Source organism: Bos grunniens, chromosome 23 (assembly GCF_055505025.1).
Source record: "Bos grunniens cultivar Pamir isolate PY7600 chromosome 23, Bosgru_T2T1.0, whole genome shotgun sequence".
Taxonomy (NCBI): domain Eukaryota; kingdom Metazoa; phylum Chordata; class Mammalia; order Artiodactyla; family Bovidae; genus Bos; species Bos grunniens.
Window position 1 is genome coordinate 13,509,191 of NC_141187.1, and position 26,034 is coordinate 13,535,224.

The following is a 26,034-nucleotide window of genomic DNA, read 5'->3' on the forward strand; positions in this document are numbered from 1 at the left end:
GGATTATCAAATGAGTGTTCAGGAAAGTTCTTCTAGAGGAGGAATGATAGGATTAGAATAGAATCATTTTATACATCCAAATTATGAAAGAATGAATCTAGGAAATATTAATAACCATGAGTGGATGTGACTATCCAAGAGAGAGAGGCAACCAAAGATTTCTCTCTGCTTCTTGATAGACATATACCACCATCTATAGAGCATTTTATAAACAAACAAACAGAAAACAAAACAAAAAAAAATCCTGAATCAGATTTAGCCTCTATCAAACTATTAAACACAAGAAATACAACAGAGGATCTATTACTATGGGGATCTAATCATCAAAATCCAGGCTGTTTAAAACTCTGCAGGACAAAAAGTTAGTTTCTTCAACAAACACATTATAATTAGAAAGAGAGGAAAACTAAAAGAAAAAGACAGGGATAGACATGTGTAAGGAAAGCTACAGATTTTAAGAGATTTATGAGTCAAAAGAGCTACCTGTTGACAGTATGGACCTTAATTGAATTCTGATTTAAACAACCTATAAAAACACATAATCTCACTCCAGACTTTGATTCAATTATGATCATCTGAACACTGACTGGGTATTTAATACTCAGAAGTAATAATGATTCAATTTCGGGGTGTTATAATGATATTGTGATTATGGCCACAAAAAGGAAGGCTTTACTTTTAGAGATGTATACTGAAGTATTTATGGATAAGATGATAGAGTGTCTGGAATTGGCTTCAAAATAATCTTCTGGGGAGGAAGTAGGCAGCATACAGATAAGACCAGGTTGTCTATGCGTCAGTAATTCTTTAACCTTAGTGGTGTGTATCATTCCCTCTACTTGAACAACTAAGACGGTATTCAAAGAAGTGAATTTAAATACAAGATTAAACGAAAAGGAAGTTTTGGCAAGTATTATGAAAAACTAGAGGGATTTGGCATATGCCACAGACATATCACAAAGTGGAGTGCCAAGGCAAGCAAATACATTCTTTGGGAGGTTTAATGTTTAAATAGCACTCATATCTATTTATAGCAGTCATATCTATTCTAACTTTCCTCTATGCACCAGCAGTAAGAGGTTAAGTTTCCTACAAATGCCTCCTAACAAAGAGGCAAGACTCTCCCAGGCAAGAATACATCCCAGCACTACCCAGAAGCAGCCACCAAATAAGAAAGGGCTGTGGTGGCAGCAGCAGATAAGGTGGGAGAAGAGCTGTGAGTCTGATGCCCAGGTCTGGTCGGTGCACTTAAGGTGGGCCCATTCCCATGGATGCATGAACCCACAGGGCTCCAAAGCCTCCCCAAGAGTCTGTGCAAATGAAGCAGTATGAAGAGTGACATGCTATCAACAAAAACGTGAAAAAAAACCCTTTGGTAGAAAAGGAAGACTAAAATCTTACAAAGCTGGTATGGTTATTTTTATTCATGTTTCTCCTAACATCATTATACATTTTAAATAATAACATTAAATCTAATTTTAAAAGACACAGTTCAGTTCAGTCGCTTAGTCATGTCCGACTCTGCGACCCCATGAACCGCAATACACCAGGCCTCCCTGTCCATCACCAACTCCTGGAGTCCACCTAAACCCATGTGCATTGAGTCAGTGATGCCATCCAAACATCTCATCCTCTGTCGTCCCCTTCTCCTCCTGCCCTCAATCTTTCCCAGCATCAGGGTCTTTTCAAATGAGTCAGCTCTTTGCATAAGGTGGCCAAAGTGTTGGAGTTTCAGCTTCAACATCAGTCCTTCCAATGAACGCCCAGGACTGATCTCCTAAATGGACTGGTTGGATCTCCTTGCAGTCCAAGGGACTCTCAAGAGTCTTCTCCAACACCACAGTTCAAAAGCATCAATTCTTCTGCGCTCAGCTTTCGTTATGGTCCAACTCTCACATCCATACATGACTACTGGAAAAACTATAGCCTTGACTAGACGGACCTTTGTTGACAAAGCAATGTCTCTGACACAAGTATTTTTTAAAGTAATTTAGGAGAATATTGGACTTCCCAGGTAGTGCTAGTTGGTAAAGAAATCTGACTGCCAGTGCAGGAGACACAAGAGACATGGGTTCTATCCCTGGGTCAGGAAAATCCCCTTGAGAAGGAAGTGGCAACCCACTCCAGTATTCTTTACTGGAAAAGTCCATGGACAGAGGAGCCTGGTGGGCTACAGTCCATGGTGTCACAAACAGTCAGACACGACTGAGCACACTCAGCAGCAGGAGAATACCACTCTAATGAGAGTAGCCTGAGCTATGAAACAAAGGTCAGGAAATACGATAGAAATTCTGAATCTCGAAATGTAAGGGTACAGCTGCTACTGCTAAGTCACTTCAGTCGTGTCTGACTCTGTGCGACCCCATAGACAACAGCCCACCAGGCTCCCCCGTCCCTGGGATTCTCCAGGCAAGAACACTGAAGTGGGTTGCCATTTCCTTCTCCAATGCATGAAAGTGAAAAGTAAAGTGAAGTCGCTCAGTCATGTCCCACTCTTAGCAACCCCATGGACTGCAGCCCACCAGGCTCCTTTGTCCATGGGATTTTCCAGGTAAGAGTACCAGAGTGGGGTGCCATTGCCTTCTCCTAGATACCACTAGTTATTCATGATGACATTATTGTAGTTTTATATTTTCCCCTATGAAAACCTGGCATTGGATCAGTGGTTCTCAAGAGAGAACAGCATATCTCATAGGATAGAAGGAGCAGTAAGCAACTACAATTTAAAAATAATTCCAGGTGATTCTTACATACACTGTGGCCTCACTAAAGGACCACTTCTTTCTTGGAGGTCCCTGTAGAATGGCTGTGGCTGAGGCCTGTGTGCAGCTAAAACGCACCTGATCACCAACATGGAAAGCTGGCCATTGCTGTTTCAAATGCCCCTGTAAATTTGGCACAGCTGCCATGCCAGAAAAAGGATAATGAAATCACCCTACATGCTCTCATGACTTAAACCAGCTCCCTGTCTGCCCAGCATGGGGGCAACTTAGAGCCATGAAGACAGTAAAAGCAGAGCCAGCGGGGACCCCACTGCAGGCCATCTGCCGACAAGCACACACACCAACCTGCCTGCCTGCACCGCTGCTCCTGGAGGAGCGTCCCTTGGAGGAGGGACGACAGGCAAGTGACTGCAGTGCTCTTGGCAGTCAATGTGAGCATCTTAGAAGAGGGCTTGAAAAAAGTGTCTGACCAGACACCAGAAATACTTGTAGCCTCTCTACAGTCTTCTTTCATCCCTTGACATGTCTGAGACTATTATGGCTTCTGATAATGCTGACTAACTCAGTTTGGACAAAACAGAGAGACCAACAGCAGCATCCCTCACTACAACTGATTCTGAGTTTCATTCCTGCAGTGGCCTTTCATGCCAGATAGATTTGTTTCTTCGATAATTACAGTGCCTACAAACCTGTCCTTCATCCACTAAGAAGGGAAAGGGGCCTTCTATACAACATGCTCAAAATGCAGTCTACCAGGCTGAAATGAGTAGCCAGATGCTCTACACCTCCTATGGTTGCAAAGGTGATTTGGTTCCTAATAAGATCCTTCTCAGTAAGGATGCTCTTAACTATACAATCACATGCACAGTCAGGTCTGGTCTAGAAAACAACATGGGCAGCAAGTAAAAAGGAACAGCCTTTCCAAAACACTCCATCATCACAATTCTATGCCCCCTCACAGAATTAAAAGCCTTGATAATATCAGGTAATGCCCACTGTTAACTTTCAAATGGTTTCAAAGTCACAAAGAGGCAGGATGGGGAACACATGTATACCCATGGCTGATTCATGTGAATGTATGGCAAAAACCACCACAATATTGTAAAGTAATTAGCCTCCAATTAAAATTTTTAAAAATTCCAAAAAAAAGTCACAAGGCTTATCAACATTTATATTTAATACTAAAAACTACACCCATTGCAAAGTCAAAACCAAACTGTTTTAGTTGAGCTCTAAAACTTTTCTATACGTTGGAATAATTTCTACTCTTGCTACTTTATTAGTATTACTCTCTCAAATTTCCCTAAAGGATTATGTTTAGGAAACAAAAAGTGTTATGAAAATTTAGACTTTTGACCATTCATAGAATTAGTAAACATTTCTAAGCTACCCTCATCTTTCTCGTTCTAGTTTTCACCATGTTTTTAGGACATTGTCAATATGTTCTGTGTCCCAGCATGAACAGGACTTGGGTAGGAGATGAGAAATGAGTCCCTTTGTAAAGGTAAAGAACTACTTTAGGTATACCAAGGCATGGGTATCTTATCCCTTCACTTGAACATAAGAGAGCTCCTTTTCCAAGAAAGCTGCAGTGAAGGTGCAGATTCAAGGATCTAGTTAGTTACAAAACATGATCTTGGTAGGAAATGAGCAAAAACCTGTAGGCATGGATTAAAGAAGAATAATCAGCCTACACAGAAAAAGCCACTCATGGTATCATAATGTTAAGGGCTGAGACAGCCAGACTAAACATGACCTAAAACAAAAGCAAAAACAAAGCACAACAGAAAACAACCAAACAACTAAATGAAATTTAAAATGTCCTTTCCAAAGATTAGCCAGGCTGAACTGGTCACAAGATAATCTTCATTACGGTAATTTAGTTACTTTGGTCTTATTTTAATTACATGCAGTCATTTTCTTGAGGTGAACTTGACAAAGAAGGGCAAATAGGGACTGCTGTGTCTATGAAAAGGAGATATTCTCATAGCTGAGCACACTGTTCATATCAAATCAAAGGCCAAAATACCTGCACAGCCTTGGAAAGTAGGAGCACTGGATCAATATTATACTGACTTCCTCCCTGATCTTACCCACCATTAAATATAGAAAAGCCTCTTGGTACAGGAGGCTGTGCCCGACTATCACAACCATTCCCCACGGAGCAAATCTGAATGAATCACTAGAACATTTCCAATTCTGAACTACTAGTATAATATTTACACTCTTTTAAGTTTACTAGAATTATTATTTTGACTACTTCTAAAAATATAAGCCCTTTCTATGTCACTCAGCCAGAAGGCATTTAAGTTAACCAGAGCTCTTAGTCAAAGCTGATTAACAGGTGAATTAAGATGAGTTAATGGAATAACAAAATATTTGAAGATAACATAGCTATGTGATACATAAAATGTAATTGTAACACTTACCTATCAGCCCCTTCTCCAGAGTGAAGGTTTTGTTTGTAAACATACATTCAAAAGCCACAATGTGAAAAATCTTATTCACTGTGTTGTGAGTCCCAACTATTCGAATATACCTGGGGGTAAAAAGAGGAGAAAATCTGTTGAAGAAAATGAGCTTCCATCATAACAAATCCAAGGATAAGAGAAAAAGATATACTACGTAAACATACAGTCTACCAGAGCACGGACTGAGAGAGACTCTGAACAGGCTTCAGACCCTGCACCTGCTCCTTGGGGTTAGCTCCAACTGAGTCTAGAAAAATTACAGCAGAATTAGGGAGGTACCACTTTCCAGAGAATGAAGTAGAACTTAGACATGGTTTACCTAGAAAATCAAACCAGGGGCTGTTCAGCTCAACTCCCAAATGTCAGCACAATTATACATCCATGAGACACTGACACTGGAGAATAACAGCTTCTATCCTTACCTCGTGGTTAGGAACGTGCCTGTGCACAGGTGCACAAACACACACAAAATCAAATACTTTCCAACTCAATGAAAGGTTTCACCCATTGGATGAAATGCATGAAATCAATACTGCTTTCTCATTTAAAGTAAAAAAAAAAAAAATCCATAGACACTACTGAAAACCACTCACAGTTTCTTGTATTTTAATGTTGCTCCTAAATTCTCATTAGGATGTGAACCCTATATTCTTACGCCAGTCCCCAACTTGACTGCTAGGATGCCTTCTCCTGGCCAGAGGAAGTGATGTGCGGAGGTGAGCCAGCCTGCTCTGCAGCCTCCCTCCTGGCCGCAGGGAGCTGGCATCTGCACACAGTGCAGAGTTTCATGGGGCAGATCTCGAGCATCTCAGCCTATTCACCCTCTGGATCTCCCTGGAGGCTTCACCTCTGACAAACAAGCATTAATCTTGGAGCAACTTGCCCCTTTCATTCTCCAAAGGGACCTGACAGTTCACAGGTTAATGAACAGACAAACGGACTCTTCTGAGTGTCACTCAATTCCACGGGGAACGTATTGTGCTACACACATCCTGGAATTCTAAAGAAGAGCAAGGCAAAAAATAACAGATGAACTGATAACGCTCTCCCAAATTATGAACTATGTGCTCTGAAGGATGCAGTGTATTAAGCGTATTAAACGAACAGATTTCAATTAGCAGATGACAGACTGGGCAAGGTTTTAGTAATATCTTCCCTCCGCTGTGTAAAACAACCTTCCATTTAGATGATGTAATTTTACTTCTGAGTTAATCGCTGTTCACTAATTTGGTAATTTCCTTACATTTCTCATCCCTCCAAGTTAACTGTATAATGTAAATGGCAATTTAAAAAAAATTCACATTATAGAGGCTATATTTGGGGATTCTGTATCATGAGCTATTTTCTCTCCTGTTTCTTCAAGCCTGAATCTCACCGCAATCCCTGTGCACCTCATTTAGCCATCTGCTCCTTGACATGAGCTGATCGCTCATCTTCATAACCAATAGTAATGCCCTCTCCTGGACTGGCTGCTCTGTGTTCCCATCCCCGCTGCAGGGAGACACCATTCTTCCTGTGTGGAGAGTCAGGGCAACTGCTGTGCTCACCATCGCCCTCTGGGTAAGCAGGAGGTTGGCTATGATCTGTTCTCTCCAGCCTTCAGGGCAGACAGAAGGTGTTTGACTTTACTGGGTTTGGGTAGGTGGATGGGGTTCACTTAAAATAAGTCCTAAATGGTCTGAGTAGAACAGATTGTGTTGTTCTTTACTGCTGGCAGTAACAATCTCTCTGGGCTTTCTGGAATGGAAGGGGTGTGTTAAGCCTGGCACCTTGGCCTGAATCTAATTTTATCCATTTCCTTAAACCCACAGGAACTCAACAAGCATAGCATTTTCAACCGCACATGGTCGTGACAGTGAGTGCTGCTTTTTGCAACCTTGGAGGGAATGTGGTTTGGTGGAATTTGATCAGATCATTTTCCTGTTCTCTAGGTCAAATCTTTCAAAGGAGAGATAGCTTTCCTAATACTGAGGAGATAGAGGAGCAAGGGAGGGACTAATAGGGCCTTCCCCCAGTGGCAGTTCTTAAGGTTAACAGTTCAGGCTGACCTAAGGGGATGCACTAATGTTCCCTCCCTCTCTTTCTTTTTAAAACATTATATGGAATCAGCCTCCAAGTTTAGGTAACAGTCATTTCCCAAATTTTACCCTGGTGTAAATATCAGGAATGGGAGAAATTAAAGAACTTTCCCCTCTCTCATCCCCTGATTATAGGAAACTGAAAATAAAAAACTGTACTGGAATATATTTTACAGCCTTAATGATAGTGTTTGTGATAACTAATAAGATAATATATATGATTGCAAAAGCATTGAGAGATGCCTCCAGATAAAAAAAAGTTCTGTATAAATGAAGATAATGTTATCTCTGCTGCATAATCCTGAGGTCAAATTAGCAATTCACCACTGTACATCACACTTCTTGATTAGCCTGTTATATGTAATGCTCCTAACAAGTTTAATTATTCTAGTTCTACAATACTCTCTAAGTCTCCATAAAATTATAGCCTAATTTACAAAAGTGGCATAAAGTCCTTACTCAAATACACATTAAAAAAATGGTAACAAAGTCACAGCAAAGAAGCCATGCTCCTTTTCTCCAGCAAAGAATCGTTTAGCCAAGGACTCTGTCCTTCACTGAAGATCTCGACTAGAAATAGAAAACAGGCTTAACTAATCCCCCAACTTCAGTGACTGGTAGGGCATCCTGGAGCTCTCCATTAAGAACTCAGGGGCCCTGTCCAGCTCAGGGGAAAGCGTGCCCTGATCCAGGAGCAATGTCCAGAGGGAGAAGGAGGAAGTACCATCAAGGTACCATCCTCGATCACAAGCAGATTTTCTTAGAGAGGCTCACAATGGAACATCCTGCAGGCAGCAGTAACCACTATCCAAGCTATTGAAAACCCAAGGGTTGGGGATGGGAGAGATAGAGTCCTCTCTACCTTTTTTTTTTTGGAAAAACAAAACTTGCTTCTGGGTCATGACACCTAACAAGAAGAAGTAGATCCTATATTTTCTTTGTCACAAAAGATTTTGAGTAAAAGGTAAAACTTAAGCTTAATTTTCTTCTTTCAACATCATCTCTCCAATGCATACTCAGACTCTGATCTAACCTGATGATAAGGGCAGTGGCAGCTAGTGACTTCATCAGTGTGCAGAAAGGAGAGCTGCTGAAAAATATGACAGCTATCCTTTGTTCTCTCTGAGGTCCTCAACAGCAGCTCAGACAGTTGGAAGATAATTAAAACTTAAACAGGGACGAGGAAGGCAGATATGCAACAGATTGGCCCTTTCTGATGGAGATGAATGCCGTCCACACGAGCTCTGGTGCAACAGTCTGTTTCCAATGGTCTCCTCTCTTCCCTCTGTTAGCTGTCTTCTAGTCCTGCTCACAACGCCTGGGGCCTCAACAGTTCCAAACAGGATGTTTCAGTGCAGAAGTTTCTAGGAGCTATAATATTGTGGGTGAAAAGAGATTCTTCTTTGATAAAATTAAACCTAAACCCCCCATGGATAGCACTCTAAAACTGAGAAGCACTAGAGTTTTAAAGTACTAGCTTTACTGTCTAACAGAACCAGGTTTGTCGCCCAGCTCCATCACTTAATTAGCTGTGTCGCTATGGGAAAAAAAGCTTTAAACCTTTTGAATCACAGTTTCCTTCTCTATAAAATGGATCAATAAACAAATCTTATATGATATTTAAATGAGATAAGTAGTTAAAGTATCTAGTGCAGGGTGTGGCAGAGTACAGTATCATTAAACAGAAATGCAAAGAGTAGATCCTTGGAAGCAGAATTTCTTTTGGACTTAGAGACTGTTGGGTGTCTGGGAGTGCATTCCTAACTACAGGTGTTAAAGTGGTGCATCCAGGCCCAAAGATGGACCTCAAGAGCACAGGCCAGGACTAGTCGTCCCTTTAGGGCCCCACAGTATAGGTGTTATGGTCCAAGGCGAGAATCTGCATTCCAAATGCAGATTACCTGCCTCTATGTCACTTCCTGCTTTAAGCCCCTAGTCTTTAGAAAAGTCTCTTTTAAACGTTCTTGACCTAAGTAAGCTCTGCATAAAGAAACAAGGGAAGAATCTTTTGCCCATATTTGGTCCAGCTACCTGTGCCTACAGAAGAGTTTCTTTTTTTGTGCAAACTCTGGAAGTTTGGGGTTTTAATTTACCAAGAAAACTAGCACTTCTTACAAAGAGACACCATAATACTGTGACCTAGAAAATTTTTCCCTTGGAGATTTCATTGTATTCCCTGCCTGTTCTGGGGAGGTACTACAAACTCCTATTCTGAATCTTCTTTCCATCATTTCTTGTCAGGACGCTACAATATTTCATTTCTAAGCCACAAACAACACATCTTTAACAAACTGAATACACAAAGCAGCAACTTGCACCCCTCACTTTAAACCCATTGGAATCCTCGAGTCTTTGTTTCTTTAGTCTTTAGCCTACTTGTGGTTACAGTTAATCCTTAACCTTTGCCTCTAGTTACAAGATCACCTAACTTCTGAACTGAGCAGATTCTACTACAAGATAAGATTGAATTCAGCAAAAAATATTTAAATGAGCTCTCAAGGGATAAACTAAAGCCAAAATCCATCAGAATTTTATTCTCTTGTAAACAAAACTTTCTTCTCAAATTGAACTTTATATTCTTGGGTTAAACAAAGACTCTGGAGAAAACTAGAGGTAGCCTAAGGCTGGGATCCCTAACAACACAAGAAGGAACCCCTAACATTTTGGCTCTTCCTCTGAGATCCCCATGGAGAATTCTGCAGAAGACTGTCCTTTGCTGTGGCCAGAAAGACGACAAGAACTTTAACTACAGCATTTTCTAGGGACTCAGGACCATGTGGGTTTGGAATTCACCATTTCCACAATTTCCCATTTGACCTTTCCTTGCAAGGAGATATGAAGAATGTATATAAATAATTCTCCAGCCCAAGAAGCTGGTAACATCTGTGGGTTTCCCCAGGATGATATTTTCTTCTAGTTCTAGGTACAGTGTTAACGCTCTTCTAATCAAACCCAGACTGGAGGGGAAAGTGACTTCAGGTCTTGTTGCTAAGGCAGCAAGTGGAAAACAGTTTACTGCCAGAATGACAAAAAGCTTCTAGGAAAAGCATGTTGCAACAGAACAGATTTGCTACTGTTAGAAAACCTGCCCTATGGCTGATCTGTGGAGCTATAGATTCTCCTCCACTGACTTCAGCAAAGGGTCCCAGCAGCATTTGCTTATATGAGAGAGGAAGACTTATTGAAAGGTTAAGCACTCTGCAGAGTTAGCCTAAGCAGAGGCTACTGTCTTGGAGAACAGCCCTGAAACTGTCTGACCATTAGCCCTGCAGAGGGAGCAGTTATGTTCTAGCAACTCCACTACTCAACCTGAAGGGCAAACAAAACAAGAAGTCATTTTGTTTCCAGAGAAAATTGATGCTTTATAGAATCTAGCATGCAGAGCGGATAAGACTGGTAAATAACTACTAACACATCATAACCCAGTGTAACCCAAAACAGAAAGTCATTTCAACATCAGAGATAAATATTTAAGCATTGTTTTTCATTTGGGGGAAATGTGCACTTTGAACAGTAGGCTTTTTCCCCATCTCTGCATATGTAGAACCTAAAACCTGCCATAATGCCTTCAATCTATGAAAACATACTTGAAATTAATATCACAAAAGAACTATAATATTTATTTACATAAATCATATGAAAATGATATAATATGTAAATTTGCTTAATTTGTTTCTACTTGCACATTTACCAGTTAATAGCCCCTGTAGGTATACTGGATAAATCTGCTATTGATCAAGATTTAACAAACACTTACTAGATACAAGAAATTCTGCTAAACACTGTTTGAAATGGACCAGAAAGACAGGACATAAACCTTCATCGGGAGAAGTTCATAGTGCAGTTTAGAAGGTAAGACTAAGACCCATCAAACTGTATGATTTTTGACAGGATTAAGCCGAAAGAATGACCTACTTGCTAGTAGGTCACTAGCTTCACAATGCATTAGAAAGAAAATTGGAGGCAAGTTCCTTAATTTCTCCCAGTCTCAGGCTCCATATTGGTAGCAATGGTAAGTAGAAAGACATAAGAGCTGCTGACCTATTCACACATGGTAGCCTAATCTTAAAATAGCTAATTTAGCAGCATGAACTCTAAAAGTCCTCCCTGCAAACAAAACAAACATAGCTAAAAGAGAAATAATCCCTTCCCCGCAACCCACACACACAACCACTGTCTTAGCCAACAAATATCAATATTAACCGAGCATGCGTCAGCTACTCCTGCTGGGTGCTGGGATATGGGATTGGATACTACAGGTAAAATCTATTCCCCATGGAATTTACATTTCAGGTCAGGAGACAGACAACAAATTTAAAAAATCAAATAATTAGCCACTGGTTGGTAAGTGATCTATTGATATTGAGCATACAACTTCATAGACAAACTTGCTAAACTGGAAGGATAAACAGTTATATTAACAAAAACCTTTCCCTCCAGGAATAAAAGAAGAGTCAAAAGGGAAGGTGTGACTAGCTCTGCCTGAGAACATGGATATACTGTAAATGAGTGTATTGTACATATTTAGCAGGATATAGGCAAACATCTAATTAAGTAGATTTCTTAGGAACTAGAAAGAGGAACTGATTTGAATTCCATGGGAAGAAATGCCTTACTTATTTCATGGCTTAGTTTTCTTTTTATTGCTTTTTTTCCCCCCAGAGAATTAGATCTGCAAATTTTCAAGGGATTACAGAAAGACAAGATGGCAAGTGAAAGATATAAAACAAAAAGTGGATGAGAGAGAGAGGTATGGAGGGAAGAAGAAGGGAGAAAGAGAAAAGAAGGGTGAAGGGAGGAGCAAGCGGAGGGAGGGCAAGGGGAGAGAAAGATCGTGAATATGCATAAACCAACCCCTTCTCTGTCTCTGCTATGTGCCACTGTGAACAAATTCTCATATGGGAATACTGCTAACCAATTTTACTACTCAATGAAACATTTGAAACCAATACAAAGCATATTTTAAGAAATAGAACCGAATTACCAAAAGTTCAATATTTGCATTTTTTCATTAACTTTTCCCTTAGACCAAGATGCTGGGAGCAGGAGAGAGAATTTCACCAGTTTTATCTTTAAAATGGCTGCATTATCTTTTTCAGTTTATCCAGTAGGCTGTGCATTTCCATGAATGTAGACAAATGAGTCTAAGGGGATTGTGCACTAGAGAAAAAGTAGAAGAAAATTAAATTTGTTAGTTTCCCTATGAATGTGCAAGAACTCATTTGGTGGCTATGACCTGTAGCAAGCCTGCTTTAGGATCATGATGGGTAAGGGAAGTTTCTCTTTTTTAAACCTAAGACTACGGTGGGGATATGCCACTTACTGTAACTTATAATTTGAAGGGCTGGAGGAGCCTTTTTTTCCTTTTAGAGTAGAAGATTAAATACAGAAGGACGAGAGGCAAACAGAAAGAGAAAGAATTTACTTTTCCCAGAGGAAAAATCTAAGAATCCTTCTAAGAATGTAAACATCTGACATACTAAGAAATAAGACAGGAATTGCCTAAGACGGTCAGAATGATGGAAGTAAAAACTGAGCCCCAGGTCAAGAGAATAATTAAAGAGAGCACAGGGAGTAAGGAAGGCACAGATCTTCACTCCAGACCCCTGAGAAACCAGCACTGGAATTAGAGCAAAAGTTGCCAGCTTCAGAACTCATCCCATATGCTAGGCCTTGCATGCATTATTTCCATTCACGGAAAACTCATACCCTACACACTTACACAGTCAGGCTGGAGGTTTCAAAGCTCAACAGAACACACATGCATCAAAGCCTCTGTATTCTTTATGAGCTATGCAAAGAAACCTGTGTTTCAGGCAATAACAGGTATTAACAGAGAACTAACTGAAATGTATTTGGAGAAAACAAGCTCAACCCAGAAAAGCCACACACTTGCCACCTACTATTCCCACACTGCTTCGATGCTCACAGAAAATTTCAGGGACCCTCCTTTGCCCTTTGGGAAATTCTGGACCTTTACCTAGAGAATCAATCAGGGAAAGGAAAAAAAAAAAAGATCCACAGATTTACATAATCCAGGTATCAGTACAACTACATACAAAGCTAACAATCAGAAGCAGAGCAGTCAAAGTAAACAAAAATAATATGACAGAAAACTTGAAAAGACCACTCACACCAACAGCACAGGAAAAGCGAATAATAGGAGACAGAGAAGCACCCTTGTCCTGGGCACCAAAACTGGTGTGGTATGTTGTCTCAGGGTTTGTTAAAGCCAGAAGTGTATGGTTGATTACACTGTAGCAGCCTGTACACTCCAGCTTCCAAATAGCATGAAAGAATACTAATGGCAGCACTAAGAGATTTTTGTTGTTAAAATCTGCAACGTGTTAGAACTTTAACGCAAGCAGAACAGAAAACAAAAGAGCAAGATGCTCCAAGTGGTGCTACTGGTGAACTGCAGAGCCTGCAGCTTGTCATATGGGCTGGCAGACATGGGACACCTTCAAAGCTAATGATTTGCCCAGTCATTTTAAAAGACATTTTCCTGTACTCATCATGCCTTTTGTGTTAGGAGTCCTATCCACTGATGAAGTTTTGAAGCCTGTCCCAAACCATACTTCTACTGGATTAGCAAGCAGGTTGGGAAGCGGAGTAGTTTGGCAAGGATTTTTTTTTCTCCCTCCCCAAAGCTTCTTAAGAGTTCAACCATTCATGACCTAGAATTTACTGGTACAGCATTAGTGTTAAGTCCATGATCAGAAAGAAAATGTCAATCTTTACACTTGGCTCAGAAGTTCAAGGAAAGAAAAACTTACGAGTGAAATGCACGTAAGGTAAAAGTGCACTTTGTAAGAAAGGATTTATTTTTTAACAGACAAGAGGATTCTATTATATGACTAAAGTCACTGCTACTGCTGTGGTGTTTGGAATTCTCATTAAAATAAAACAAAACTGGCTTAACTGTTTCTTTTCAATTTTTAAAAGAAATTTTTACCCATCAGTTCAGTTCAGTCACTCAGTTGTGTCCAACTCTGCGATCCCATGGACTACAGCATGCCCAGCTTCCCTGTCAATCACCAACTCCCAGAGCTTACTCAAACTCATGTCCATTGAGTTGGTGATGTCATCCAACCATCTCATCCTCTGTCGTTTCCTTCTTCTCCTGCCTTCAACCGTTCCCAGCATCAGGGTCTTTTCAAATGATTCAGTTCTTCGCATCAGGTGGCCAAAGTATTGCAGTTTCAGCTTCAGTCCTTCCAATGAATATTCAGGACTGATTTCCTTTAGGATGGACGGGTTGGATCTCCTTACAGTCCAAGGGACTTCTCCAACACCAAGAGTCTTCTCCAACACCACAGTTCAAAAGGATCAATTCTGCGCTCAGCTTTCTTTATAGTCCAACTCTCACATCCATACATGACTACTGGAAAAACCATAGCTTTGACTAGACAGACCTTTGTTGGCAGAGTAATGTCTCTGCTTTTTAATATGCTGTCTAGGTTGGTCAGAGCTTTTCTTCCAAAGAGCAAATGTCTTTTAATTTCATGGCTGCAGTCACCATCTGCAGTGATTTTGGAGCCCCCCCCAGAATAAAGCATGAAGTGATGGGACCAGATGCCATGATCTTAGTTTTCTGAATGTTGAGCTTCAAGCCAACTTTTTCACTCTCCTCTTTCACTTTCATCAAGAGGCTCTTTAGTGCTTCTTTGCTTTCTGCCATAAGGATGGTGTCATCTGCATATCTGAGGTTATTGATATTTCTCCTGGCAATCTTGATTCCAGCTTGTGCTTCTTCCAGCCCAGTGTTTCTCATGATGTATTCTGCATATAAGCTAAATAAGCAGGGTAACATTATACAGCCTTGACATACTCCTTTCCCAATTTGGAACCAGTCTGTTGTTCCATGTTCAGTTCTGTTGTTTTCTGACCTGCATACAGATTTCTCAAGAGGCAGGTCAGGTGGCCTGGTATTCCCATCCCTTTAAGAATTTTCCATAGTTAGTTGTGATCCACACAGTCAAAGGCTTTGGTGTAGTCTAATAAAGCAGAAGTAGATGTTTTTCTGGAACTCTCGTGCTTTTTCAAAGATCCAGAGGATGTTGCCAAGTTGATCTCTGGTTCCTCTGCCTTTTCTAAATTCAGCTTGTACATCTGGAAGTTCACAGTTCACACACTGTTGAAGCCTGGCTTGGAGAATTTTGAGCATTACTTTGCTAGCATGTGAGATGTGTGCGATTGTGCAGTAGTTTGAACATTCTTTGGCATTGCCTTTCTTTGGGATTGGAATGAAAACTGACCTTTTCCAGTCCTGTGGCCACTGCTGAGTTTTCCAAATTTGCTGGCATACTGAGTGCAGCACTTTCACAGCATCATCTTTTAGGATTGAAATAGTTCAGCCAAAATAAAAAAATTGTAGATATTCTCTGCTTCCCTAAACATGATGAAATTTCATGATGCCTTAGTATGGGTCTATCATCTTCAACTGGGTCGGGTACTCAGAAGGCCTTCACAATCTGGAAATCCATGTACTTCAGTTTCGGTAAATATTCTTAAATTATTGACTTTTTCCCCTGAATTTTTTAAAATCTTTCTTTATGAAACTCCTAGTTTTGAATATTGGACCTCCTTATCTTTACCTGTACTTTTATACTTCCTCTGTTTATCTTTTTTTTTATTATTTTTTAATCTCCATATAAGTCTACCTTTTGTTCTAATGTAAACTTTTCATTCCTGGGTATATATTTGAAAAAAGTGAAAACACTAATTTGAAAAGATACATGCACCCCAATGTTCACAGAACCATCACTTACAATTGCCAAGACACAGAAGCAACCTAAGTGTCCATCAACAGATGAGTGAATAACGAAAACATGATACATATACAGACACATCATAAAATGGAATACTACTTAGTCACAAAAAAGAATGTAAATTTCCTATTTGTGACAACATGGATGGAGTTGGAGGGTACTATGCTGAGTGAAGTCAGAGGAAGACAAATACTGTATGATATCACTTACATGTAGAATCTAAAAAGCAACAATAAACTAGTCAATCTAAAGAAACAGAAAGAGACTCACAGTATCAAGAACAAACTAGTAGTTACCAGCGGGAAGAGAGAGGGAGTGAGGGGCAAGATAGAGGTAGGGAATTAAGTGGTACAAACTATGTATAAAATAAATAAGCTACAAGGATATATTGTACAACACAGGGAATATAGCCAGTGTTTTATAATAACTATAGTTGGAATATAACTTTTAAAAATTGTGAATCAATTTTTGGACACTCAAAACATATTCTATATCAATAACTCCCCTTCATACACAAACTATATATAAATTCCTAACTTGGAGGGCAGGAATTAATACCTCCATTTTATGGTTAAAACTGAAATTTAGAGGACTTTAGTGCATTAATCAACTGAGTTGCTTATCCCACCAAGTAACATATTAGTTTATGGTTTCTTATTGGTGCCAAAACCCAGGAATCAGGGGAAGGAGTGCAATGTATTGAAAAAGGGTGCTTTTACTGGTCTGAAAAACATTCAGGTCAAATTAGTAAAACGTGAAAGGGAAATTGCTCAGTCGTGTCCAATTCTTTGAGACCCTATGACTGTAGCCTACCAGGCTCCTCCGTCCATGGAATTTTCCAGGCAAGAGTACTGGAGTGGGTTGCCATTTCCTTCTCCAGGGGATCTTCCTGACCCAGGGATTGAACCCAGGTCTCCCATATTGCAGGCAGACACTTTACCATCTGAGCCACCCCAGGTCAAATTAAAGGAATAGCAATTCACATAGTAAGAATCAGGTTGTATCAAGTCAGTCAGTCAATATTTCAGAACAGGCACAGTTAACACTGGTAGTGATGGGGTCAGCAGTTATCAACGTGCTATGATGGGTGGGGAACCAAAGATCTTCCTGCCCAAAGAGGCTTCTTCGCCCATCCTTTCTGAAAAATCCTCCTAGAGTCATTTGTATTGTCATTGTCTCCAGGTGGATCGGAGGCCAAGCAGTATCCCAGGTGCTCTCTATACAGTCTGAGTTCTGCAGTCATTGAGTTTAGTAGACGTGGAGTCACTAAGAACTGGTTCCCTTGGTGCTCTTGTTGAATGCAGCCTTTCTTAGAACTGACCACGTGCACTAGCTCTGCTCTCTGTGAAGCATGAGGAGGTGACCACAGGAGGGTTTTAAATCATTTAAAGTAGGGCAGGAGGTGTCTGAAGCAAGGTCCTGGAGCAACACCCTGCTGTGTGTGGCAGAAAGTGAGCAGGACATGGTGGCTGTCTTTATCATTTTTTTTTTTTTTGTAATTTTGTTCTACTTTATGGGAGAGTTCCTCAGCTTTATCATTTGTGCACTCTACCAAGCTTTCCATTTCTGCTTTAATATTTTAAATTTCCAAATGTATTTCATATTTTTCAAATGCTTCTTTTTTATGGCTTCTTCTTGGTCTAAGATTGATAGATTTACTCTAATCTCTCTGAAGATAGCAATAATTTTTTAAACGTTTTCATCTCCCTGTATAGTGCTTTTCCTATTTGTTTTAGTCTTCATGTTTCTTATTAGTTTCCTCGAATGTCTGGTTGTCAAGGAGGTTGTCAGAAAGGAACCCAGACATATAAAAGGAAATTCTGAAGATATAGTTAGTTGCCTGAATGGGTCAACAGTCAGTAAAACCTCACTTTCACTGTCAGATTCTTTAGTTCTTCTCTCTTGGACTGATCGTTATTCTAGAAAGATGTTTCTAATCGTATGCATGGAAGATATGGGCTTGACTACCAGAGTTTCAGAGTGATGAAAAAGGAAAACATACTTGTCTGTGTGTGTGGCGGGGGAGGTATCACTGAGAGGTGGAGTCTAAGCCTCAGAGCACCTCAGCCTCCGACAGTATGATCCTTCTCACTTGTGTACGGTTTCCCAGTTTAGAGACCTTCTGTTTATCTTCATCAGAGAAAAAATGTCCAAAGTCAGAAAGAGAAAGACAATACTACATGATCTCAACTTATTTAAAAATAGATTAGAATGATAGTTGCCAGGGGGTGGGAAATGAGAGAAAAGGGGAGATGTTGGTCAACTGGTACAAATTTCCAGTTATAAGTTCTGGGGATCTAATATACAGCATGGAGACTACAGCTAACAACTGTATTATATACTTGAAAGTTGCTAATAGACTAGATCTTAAGTGTTCTCACCATTAAAAAAAAAAAAAAAAAGATACTTCTCTGAGGTGATGGAAATGTTAAATAAACATATGGTAATCCTTTCACAACATATCTATGTCAAATCACCATGTTATGACCTAAATGGGAAAAGAACTTGAAGAAGAATAGATTCCATGTATGTGTATAACTGAATCACTTTGCTGTGTACCTGAAACAAACACAACATTGTTAGCCAACTATGTTGTTGTTGTTTAGCCGCTAAGTCATGTCCAACTCTTTGCAACCCCATGGACTGTAGCCCCATCAGGCTCCCCTGTCCATGGGATTCCCCGGGCAAGAATACTGGAGTGGGTGGCCCATTTCCTTCTCAAGGGGATCTTTCCAACCCAGGGATTGAACCTGCGTCTCTTGTTTGGCAGGCGGATTCTTTACCACTAAATCACCAGGGAAGCCCTAATGTAGCCCTATACTACAATGTAAAATAAAAAGTTTTTTTTAAATCAGCATGTTATGTATCATCACGTTTAGCCTACACAATGTTATATGTCAGTTTTATCTTAACAGAATTGGAAAAAAGAGAAGAAATAAATCTTCCAGTTTTCTATCAGAGTGGGAGAGAAGCAGTCAAAGTTGAATGAAGTGGGGAAGAGAAGCCAGAGCTCTTAATTGTCCCATAAGCACACAGTTAACGAATTCTCCACATTTTAGCCCCTTCCTACCTACCTCCTTCATCATAGCTTCAAAGGTGCCTGGTGCCCCTAATTTCTAAGCCTCTGAGGCTTTAGTAGTTTAGGATTCAGTTTTCTTTTTTAATTTACATTATTTATTTATGGCTGTGCGGGGTTTTCTCCAGTTGTGGTGAGTGGGGGCTACTCGCCAGTTGCGGTGCACGGGCTTCTCGTTTCAGTGGCTTCTCTTGTTGCAGACCATGGGCTCCGGATGCTGAGGCTTCAGCAGTTGTGGCTCCTTGGCTCCAGAGCACAGGCTCAATAGTTGTGGCTCATAGGCTTAGCTGCTCCACGGCACATGGACTCTTCCCAGTCTGGAGATCAAAATCCCTGACTCCTACACCGGTAGGCAGACTCTTTACTGAGCCACCAGGGAAGCCCTGGACTCAGTTTTCTTGAGCCTGTTAAATCATTAACCAATCATTTATCTGCTTTACAGCTTCTTCCATGTTTTTAATCTCCTCGTCCCATTTTTTTTATCCTTGTAGATTAATACTTTAAAAATTTTCTTTACTCTCATTCTAGTGGAATCTTGTTCTGAAGGATGTGAGAATCAATGTGTGTTCATTCTGCCATCATTATCTGAAAGCTTAAGTATAATATTTTTCACCAAAGTGTGTCCATGCCTGTAATTATTCCTATAAGGATAGAGGTTTCAATCACGGATCTTTGCTGGACTTACTCACTGAGTCTGAGACCTTGGGTCTTCCAACCTGCTATGGCCACAAGGGTAAACCTTTAAATAGGTCTGGTACTTAGGACAATAACACAAGAGATAATAACCATTCTTCCTCATCTCCTTCCCTGTCTTCAGCCTGAGGGCTACAACTCTTTATTCTTATTCTTTCTTGTCTTGAAATAACATTGTCACCTTGTAGCTGCTCCTCCATCCCCTCCCCTTCCTTGTCCTATTCCTTCTACCACATCTTCAAATGGTTGCCTCAGATTATTTAGCTATTTTATCTTCTGAACTGGTTTTTCACTAATTAAATGTCCAAACAGGGATATGTTCAGACAGTCACATAAATTATCACCATTCTGCAGAAAGATTCAAATCAGTGAGTTATTGTGTTAGCCATAGTCTCCCTCTCTCAAAAAGAAAGAGGGGGGTGTTAATTCCCACTGAGTAAAAATAAAATAATTCCGTTCATCCTCACGCTGAAACAGCTGCACAGACAGTATTGGCTGCTCTGTTTATCTTAATAACTGTGGAAAAACACCATCTCCTCCCTTCCCACTCTCTCCAGAACAATCACCATGCTCCACATGCAGATGGGGTGATTAAGACTCTCTGGAGCAGAGACAGGCTTGTCTGGTGCTCTTCCTGCACATTCGTGCTGCACCCTTCCTCTGCTGCTGTCACAGGATCCAGTTGGTTCAGATAACAGCTGCTGCAGGGGACCTGATAGATTCAGCTGTGGGTCGCCGGGAGGCTCCCTAAAGTCCCAGCCCAGCCAGCTGAATCGAAGCAGAGCTGTGGGACGCAAGTGCCAAAGTAAGAGAAAGTACATACTGTATATCCTCTTTAATCCTTGCAGTTATTGCAGCAGAAGCAAAAGAAGAAGGGGCGGAAGAACAAAGCAATACCTCACAGGCGTGGGGAGTGGGGCAGCCAAGAGTTCTAAACCAGACAACTGGAGCACAAGACGCAGGTGTGACAGGCGGAGAGCTTTCAACAAGGCGCCATTCAATTTACTGCTTATTCCAGGGAGTTCAAGAAAATTCTCAAGTTTGGTTTGTTTTCATTCAGTGAGTTAGGATTTAAAGGTAATAGGAAATAATTTCCAACTGACTGTGAACCTTTTGTGAAGATAAGGAAAGTTAAGCACACAGGATGCCCAACCATCCCTGTTTGCCAGGACTGTGCTGGATTTACTACTGAAAGTCTCACAGTCCAAGAAGCAGCTCAGTCTCAGGCAAACCAGGACAGATGTTCACCCTCCACCACCAACAGCTATTTCCCCTTCCAGGACTTGTGTGAACCTGGGCTGCATTCATTTTCTGCTCAGCATTCTCCTTATCTTCCAGGGCCGCTTCTGCCACATACATGTTCTCCAGCCTCTATCACACACAGTCAAACAGACAAGGACATGAAAAGGCCATTGTGTGTTTGACTCTCAGTGGAAAAGAGAACCTTGTCATTCATTCAGAGTCCTCCTTTCTGGAGTCTCCATCAGAAGCACAAGTCTTCTAGCCACAGAGGTAGATCAAAATGATCATGGCAGAAACTGAAAACACGGCTCATCTCAGTGCCTGGAGAAACAGTGCATCCCTCAGTGTCTTTAAAATGCTAAACTCCAAAATGAAGGAAGCCAAAGAAAACTCAATTACACAGAGGCTGATAATTCAGTGTGCAGATTACTCAGGCTTTCTTCTCTGCCCTCCCCTCCCTCTGGTCCCAGTCATTAGGCCATTTCACTGCTCATTAGCAGGGAGGAGGAGAAAGGAGCAGAGGGGGAAAGTCAAACTAGCTGATTTTTCTATTTATGAGCAGGTTTCTGAGGGAGGGTGTTCAAACTATTGGCTCCAGAGATTCTTTGGTAGGAAGAGAGGATGGGGAATTGGAGGCTGTGGCACAGTCTATTGATTTTAATCATTTGGTCTCTTTTAATTTCCAAACAGAACAAATGGTTGCTCCTCTATTTTCACTGAAAAAGCTAGCAAAAGTATAAACGTTAGACAAAAAGAAAAAAAAAATACTAGTTAAGCCACTTAGGATCCCATCTTTAAAAAAAAGTCCTTTGATAAACACCAGAGACAACTGGTAATACTGCCAATTTACAAAATGAATATAATTGGATGATTATGTATTACATTTTAGAAACTTTACAGGCTACATTAAAGAAGTCCTTCAGTTCAGGTTAAACGTGAAATTCCAATTTGAGAAAGACACCAAAAAGAGCAATTCAGTTTTCAAAGTTAACTTCTCAAAGCCTCAGTTTCCTCATCCGTAAAAGGCAAAGTAACATGACCTAACTTTTGGGAGTTAAATGATACATGTATTAAGCGCTTGGTCAGTACGTGACAAGGCACATACTAAGTGCTCAGTAATTGGCATAAAAGCTAGCGAATAGCAGTTACTCGCTTTTATGACTATATCTGACATCACTAATTTAGCAATGTTTTAAATTGAGGAACTATTATATGCTGAATACTGTGAACCACTAGATATGGAAATAAATATGAATAAATCAATTCCTAAAAGGCCCACTGTTTTAATGCAGATAAGTTATTACAATATATATTAATAAATGCTATTTTACAAGTACTACACAAAATAGCATAATAGCACAAAGGAAGGCCACCTAATCCAGACTGGGAAGATCAAAGAAAGCTTCTTGGGCATGAGGGCTTCCCTGGTGGCTCAGTCAGTAAAGAATCACCTGTAATGCAGGAGACCTCAGATGTGATGCTCAGTGCTGAAATATGAGTGGGGGATGTCAAGGAAAAAATGTGCATGGAAGAAAAATCCAGGGAGAAGAGTAGCATGCGCAAATGCAGGAATGCAACACCCAGGAAGTCTGGGAGGACTGTGGGCTAAGCAGTGGAACTGAGTCTAGACTGCACTTGGCTAGAACAGAAATTAAAAATGGAAGCACGGGACTTAGCTATGAAGAATAAACAAGATGATGCTACAAGGATCTGTTTTACCCATTAGTAGGTGGAAGGTATCTGAGCATGTTTAAAGACAAGTTGTAGGGTGGCACCCCACTCTGGTACTCTTGCCTGGAAAATCCCATGGACGGAGGAGCCTGGTGGGCTGCAGTCCGTGGGGTCGCTGAGGGTCGGACACGACTGAGCGACTTCACTTTCACTTTCATGCACTGGAGAAGGAAATGGCAACCCACTCCAGTGTTTTTGCCTGGAGAATCCCAGGTACGGGGGAACCTGGTGGGCTGCCATCTATGGGGTCGCATAAAGTCGGACACAACTGAAGCGACTTAGCAGCAGTAGCAGCAGCAGGGGAAGAACTCTGTGGAGAGGGGTAAAGGCTGCTCTTCCTACCAACCTACGGGTTGAATGGTTTCTGACTTAAGGGTATCACTCACCAGTTTCAGTGAGACAAGGTCTTCTTGGTACCTGTTTAAACACTGAGGGGGTTTGAATTGATGGTTCTCAACCCTGGCTGCCCATCAGAATCACCCAGGGAACTTAAAAATATATGGATGCCACCCTTAAAGAGTCTAATCAGAATGAGGCAGAGATTTTAACACACACCTAAGGGTGGGAACCATTAGTCTAAATCATAACAAACACCTATAGTCATACATAAATAAAAACACATGTTTCAAGAGCAAGGGTTAATTACCTTGGGGTTAACACTGCTGCAGATTACTGCATTCCACTTCAGTGTACTGCCACTCATTTTTCTGGTTCCATCACTAGCTACTTCAACCAGATGCCCTATGTTGGACTCAGGGTTTATTTCTCAATGTACATCAGGTCTCTATGCCCTGCTAGTGTGGTTTCTGCTCCTGGGCATACCTTTCTCCCCTTATTCTCTTAACTTCTCCTGGAAAGCCCAACTCAAAGGGCACATGCTTCATGCAGTCTCCCATTAGTACTGACTTATCTTAAGAAGCAGTAATTCCTCCCTCACCATTGTTCACCTAACTTCTATTAGAGCATGTCTCACATTGTATGATTCCCAGGGGATGCACTGGTAAAGAATTTGCCTGCCAACGCAGAAGATGCAAAAGATGCAGGTTTGATCCCTGGTTGGAAGTAGGAAATGGCAACCCACTTCAGTATTCTTGCCTGGCAGGCTACAGTCCATGAGGTTCACAAAATGTCAGACACAGATGAGCACACACACACACATTAAGTGTTTAAGTAAACACTAGTTAAGTGTTTGCTTTTTGGCTTCCCCTATTGAACTCTGATATTCCTGAAAACAGAGACCTTTTCTTGCTTATTTTCTTTTTCAAACCACCCAGCATAGTGCCCAGTAGAATGCAACAGTGTCCTCAAATGTTAGCTAAATGAATGAATCAACGTGGATAAACAAATGGTAATCATTGTAAGAACTGTACTTAAGAATACAAGAATTTAAAAACTATTAAAGTTCATCAAAGCAAATAATATTTATGTGCAATTACTTCTTAGAGGAGTATAAGTTACTCCCAAATAGCAAAGGACTAAGAATATTTCATGGGTGTTTTACAGAGTATGAAACTAGATGCTTATGTCTTGGTATATAAAAACCTCAATTAAACAGTGCATATTATTTTCTAACTTCTGTTTATAAGGTAGCCAAATGCTGGTGGGACAGTGCACAGACAGTGTCCAGTGGCAGGATTTGATGAGTATAGAGAAGAAAGGAAAAACACTAGTAAGGTTTCTAAGTGACAACTGTCAGCAGGTTGGAGAATTGCTTATAAATACAATAGAATTAAATAACCATGGTATGACGGCACAGTTGCTCAAATATCATCACAGAGGAGAGATAAAAATTCCTCTCTAGAAAGATGATGATATTGAAATCTGGCTTTCACTCATGGGAGTGTCAGTAACAGGAGAGAGTGGCCCGGAAATGACAGAACTGATTGATTTAAGAGAAGATAAAGGTTAAAAAACACACATACACACACACACACACACACCTCTCCTGTTTATTGCTATGAGAAGGTGCATATTGCTTACTTCTATGGGATTCATCAACATCTAGTTTTTTAAAAGTTACTCTAACTCTGAAAAGTCTACATGTAATAATCCCCAATTCTATTATTATGATTACGCTTATCCTGAATACTCCGGGAAAAACAGAAAGGGAGAAGATAAAATTATTTATGTAATCAGAGAAGTACAAAGAGGATAAAATGGCTCGAGAGGTACATTACTAGGAGTAATGGGAAGAAATTAAGAAAATGGCAAAATTGGGTTGCACATCAGACATTCTCTCAGCATGATTTTTACTGCGGTGTGAAAGCATCTTCTAGAATAATAATGCTAATTTTAAATGCCCTCTTAATAAAATGCTCAGGTTGCTATAGCCTATTAGGCAGCAATTAAAATCATGTGAGCTCTGCCACTTCTTTCTCAGGTCTGCTGCAGCATGACTGTCGCAGGGAGTAACAAGGCCATGTGAATCTTAGGCACTCTGGGGTTACACTGGCCAGGTAAAAGATGGAAGGCCCATCATTCAAATCATTTAAAATTGGACACAGCATTAGAGAAGAAGCAGTGGAGCTGAGTGGGACGAACTAGAGAACTTAATGTAGCATTAAGGAAAAAAATCACATTCATTCATGCCAAGGGACGTTTGGAGGACACTGTGTTTAAATTCTGGACTCACTTTGCGGGAGGAGTGAGTGTCAACTGTCCCTGATCTTGCGGCTGACTCTACACAGGGACTCCCTCCTAAAAACACTAAGCAAAGCACTGACAGCCTGACAGGGAACAGTTTACATCTGCAGCTCACAAAGTAACTTCCTTTTCTTCCTTCTTTGGTTCAGTGATGATGATGTCATTGTGCATCTGTGGCTTGTTATTTTCATATGGACACAAAAGCAGACAGAAAATACATTAACGTGATGTGTAATTTTCCATGCAAATGCTTTCAGACTAACAAGAGTTGTGCTTTATTATTAAGTGGAAATTGGTTATTTGCTTTAAATATTTATGATAAAATACTTAGATTTAACATTTAAGGAATTCAACTCATGAGATTAAAAATAAAAAACACTGCAATATTCCTTGGCTGACCTTGGTAGCTAATGTGATATGGCACATATGGTACCTTAGCTGTGGAAGGACTTTATGTAATAAACCACATCCATGAAGAACAGTCAGAATGGTTTTTGTGACTAGTTCTGTTACCAAACCCAGGTAACCTAGACCAAATCCTTTAAGCTTATTTTTTTTCCCGGTTCTCCTAACAGGATAAAATGAAAATACTGATGTACCACAGAC

The 26,034-nt window shown here is 40.5% G+C and overlaps 1 protein-coding gene across 16 annotated transcripts in view; it reads right to left on the minus strand.

Annotated features, from left to right (window-relative positions):
* BTBD9 (BTB domain containing 9) overlaps nt 1–26,034 on the minus strand; it is a 415,967-nt gene that overhangs the window by 148,167 nt on the left and 241,766 nt on the right. For all 16 annotated transcript variants that reach the window (XM_086371529.1, XM_086371528.1, XM_086371526.1 and 13 more), the window contains one exon: nt 5,153–5,262. In XM_086371529.1, the coding sequence (XP_086227655.1) occupies nt 5,153–5,262 (110 nt within the window). The remainder of the gene's footprint in view (nt 1–5,152; nt 5,263–26,034) is intronic.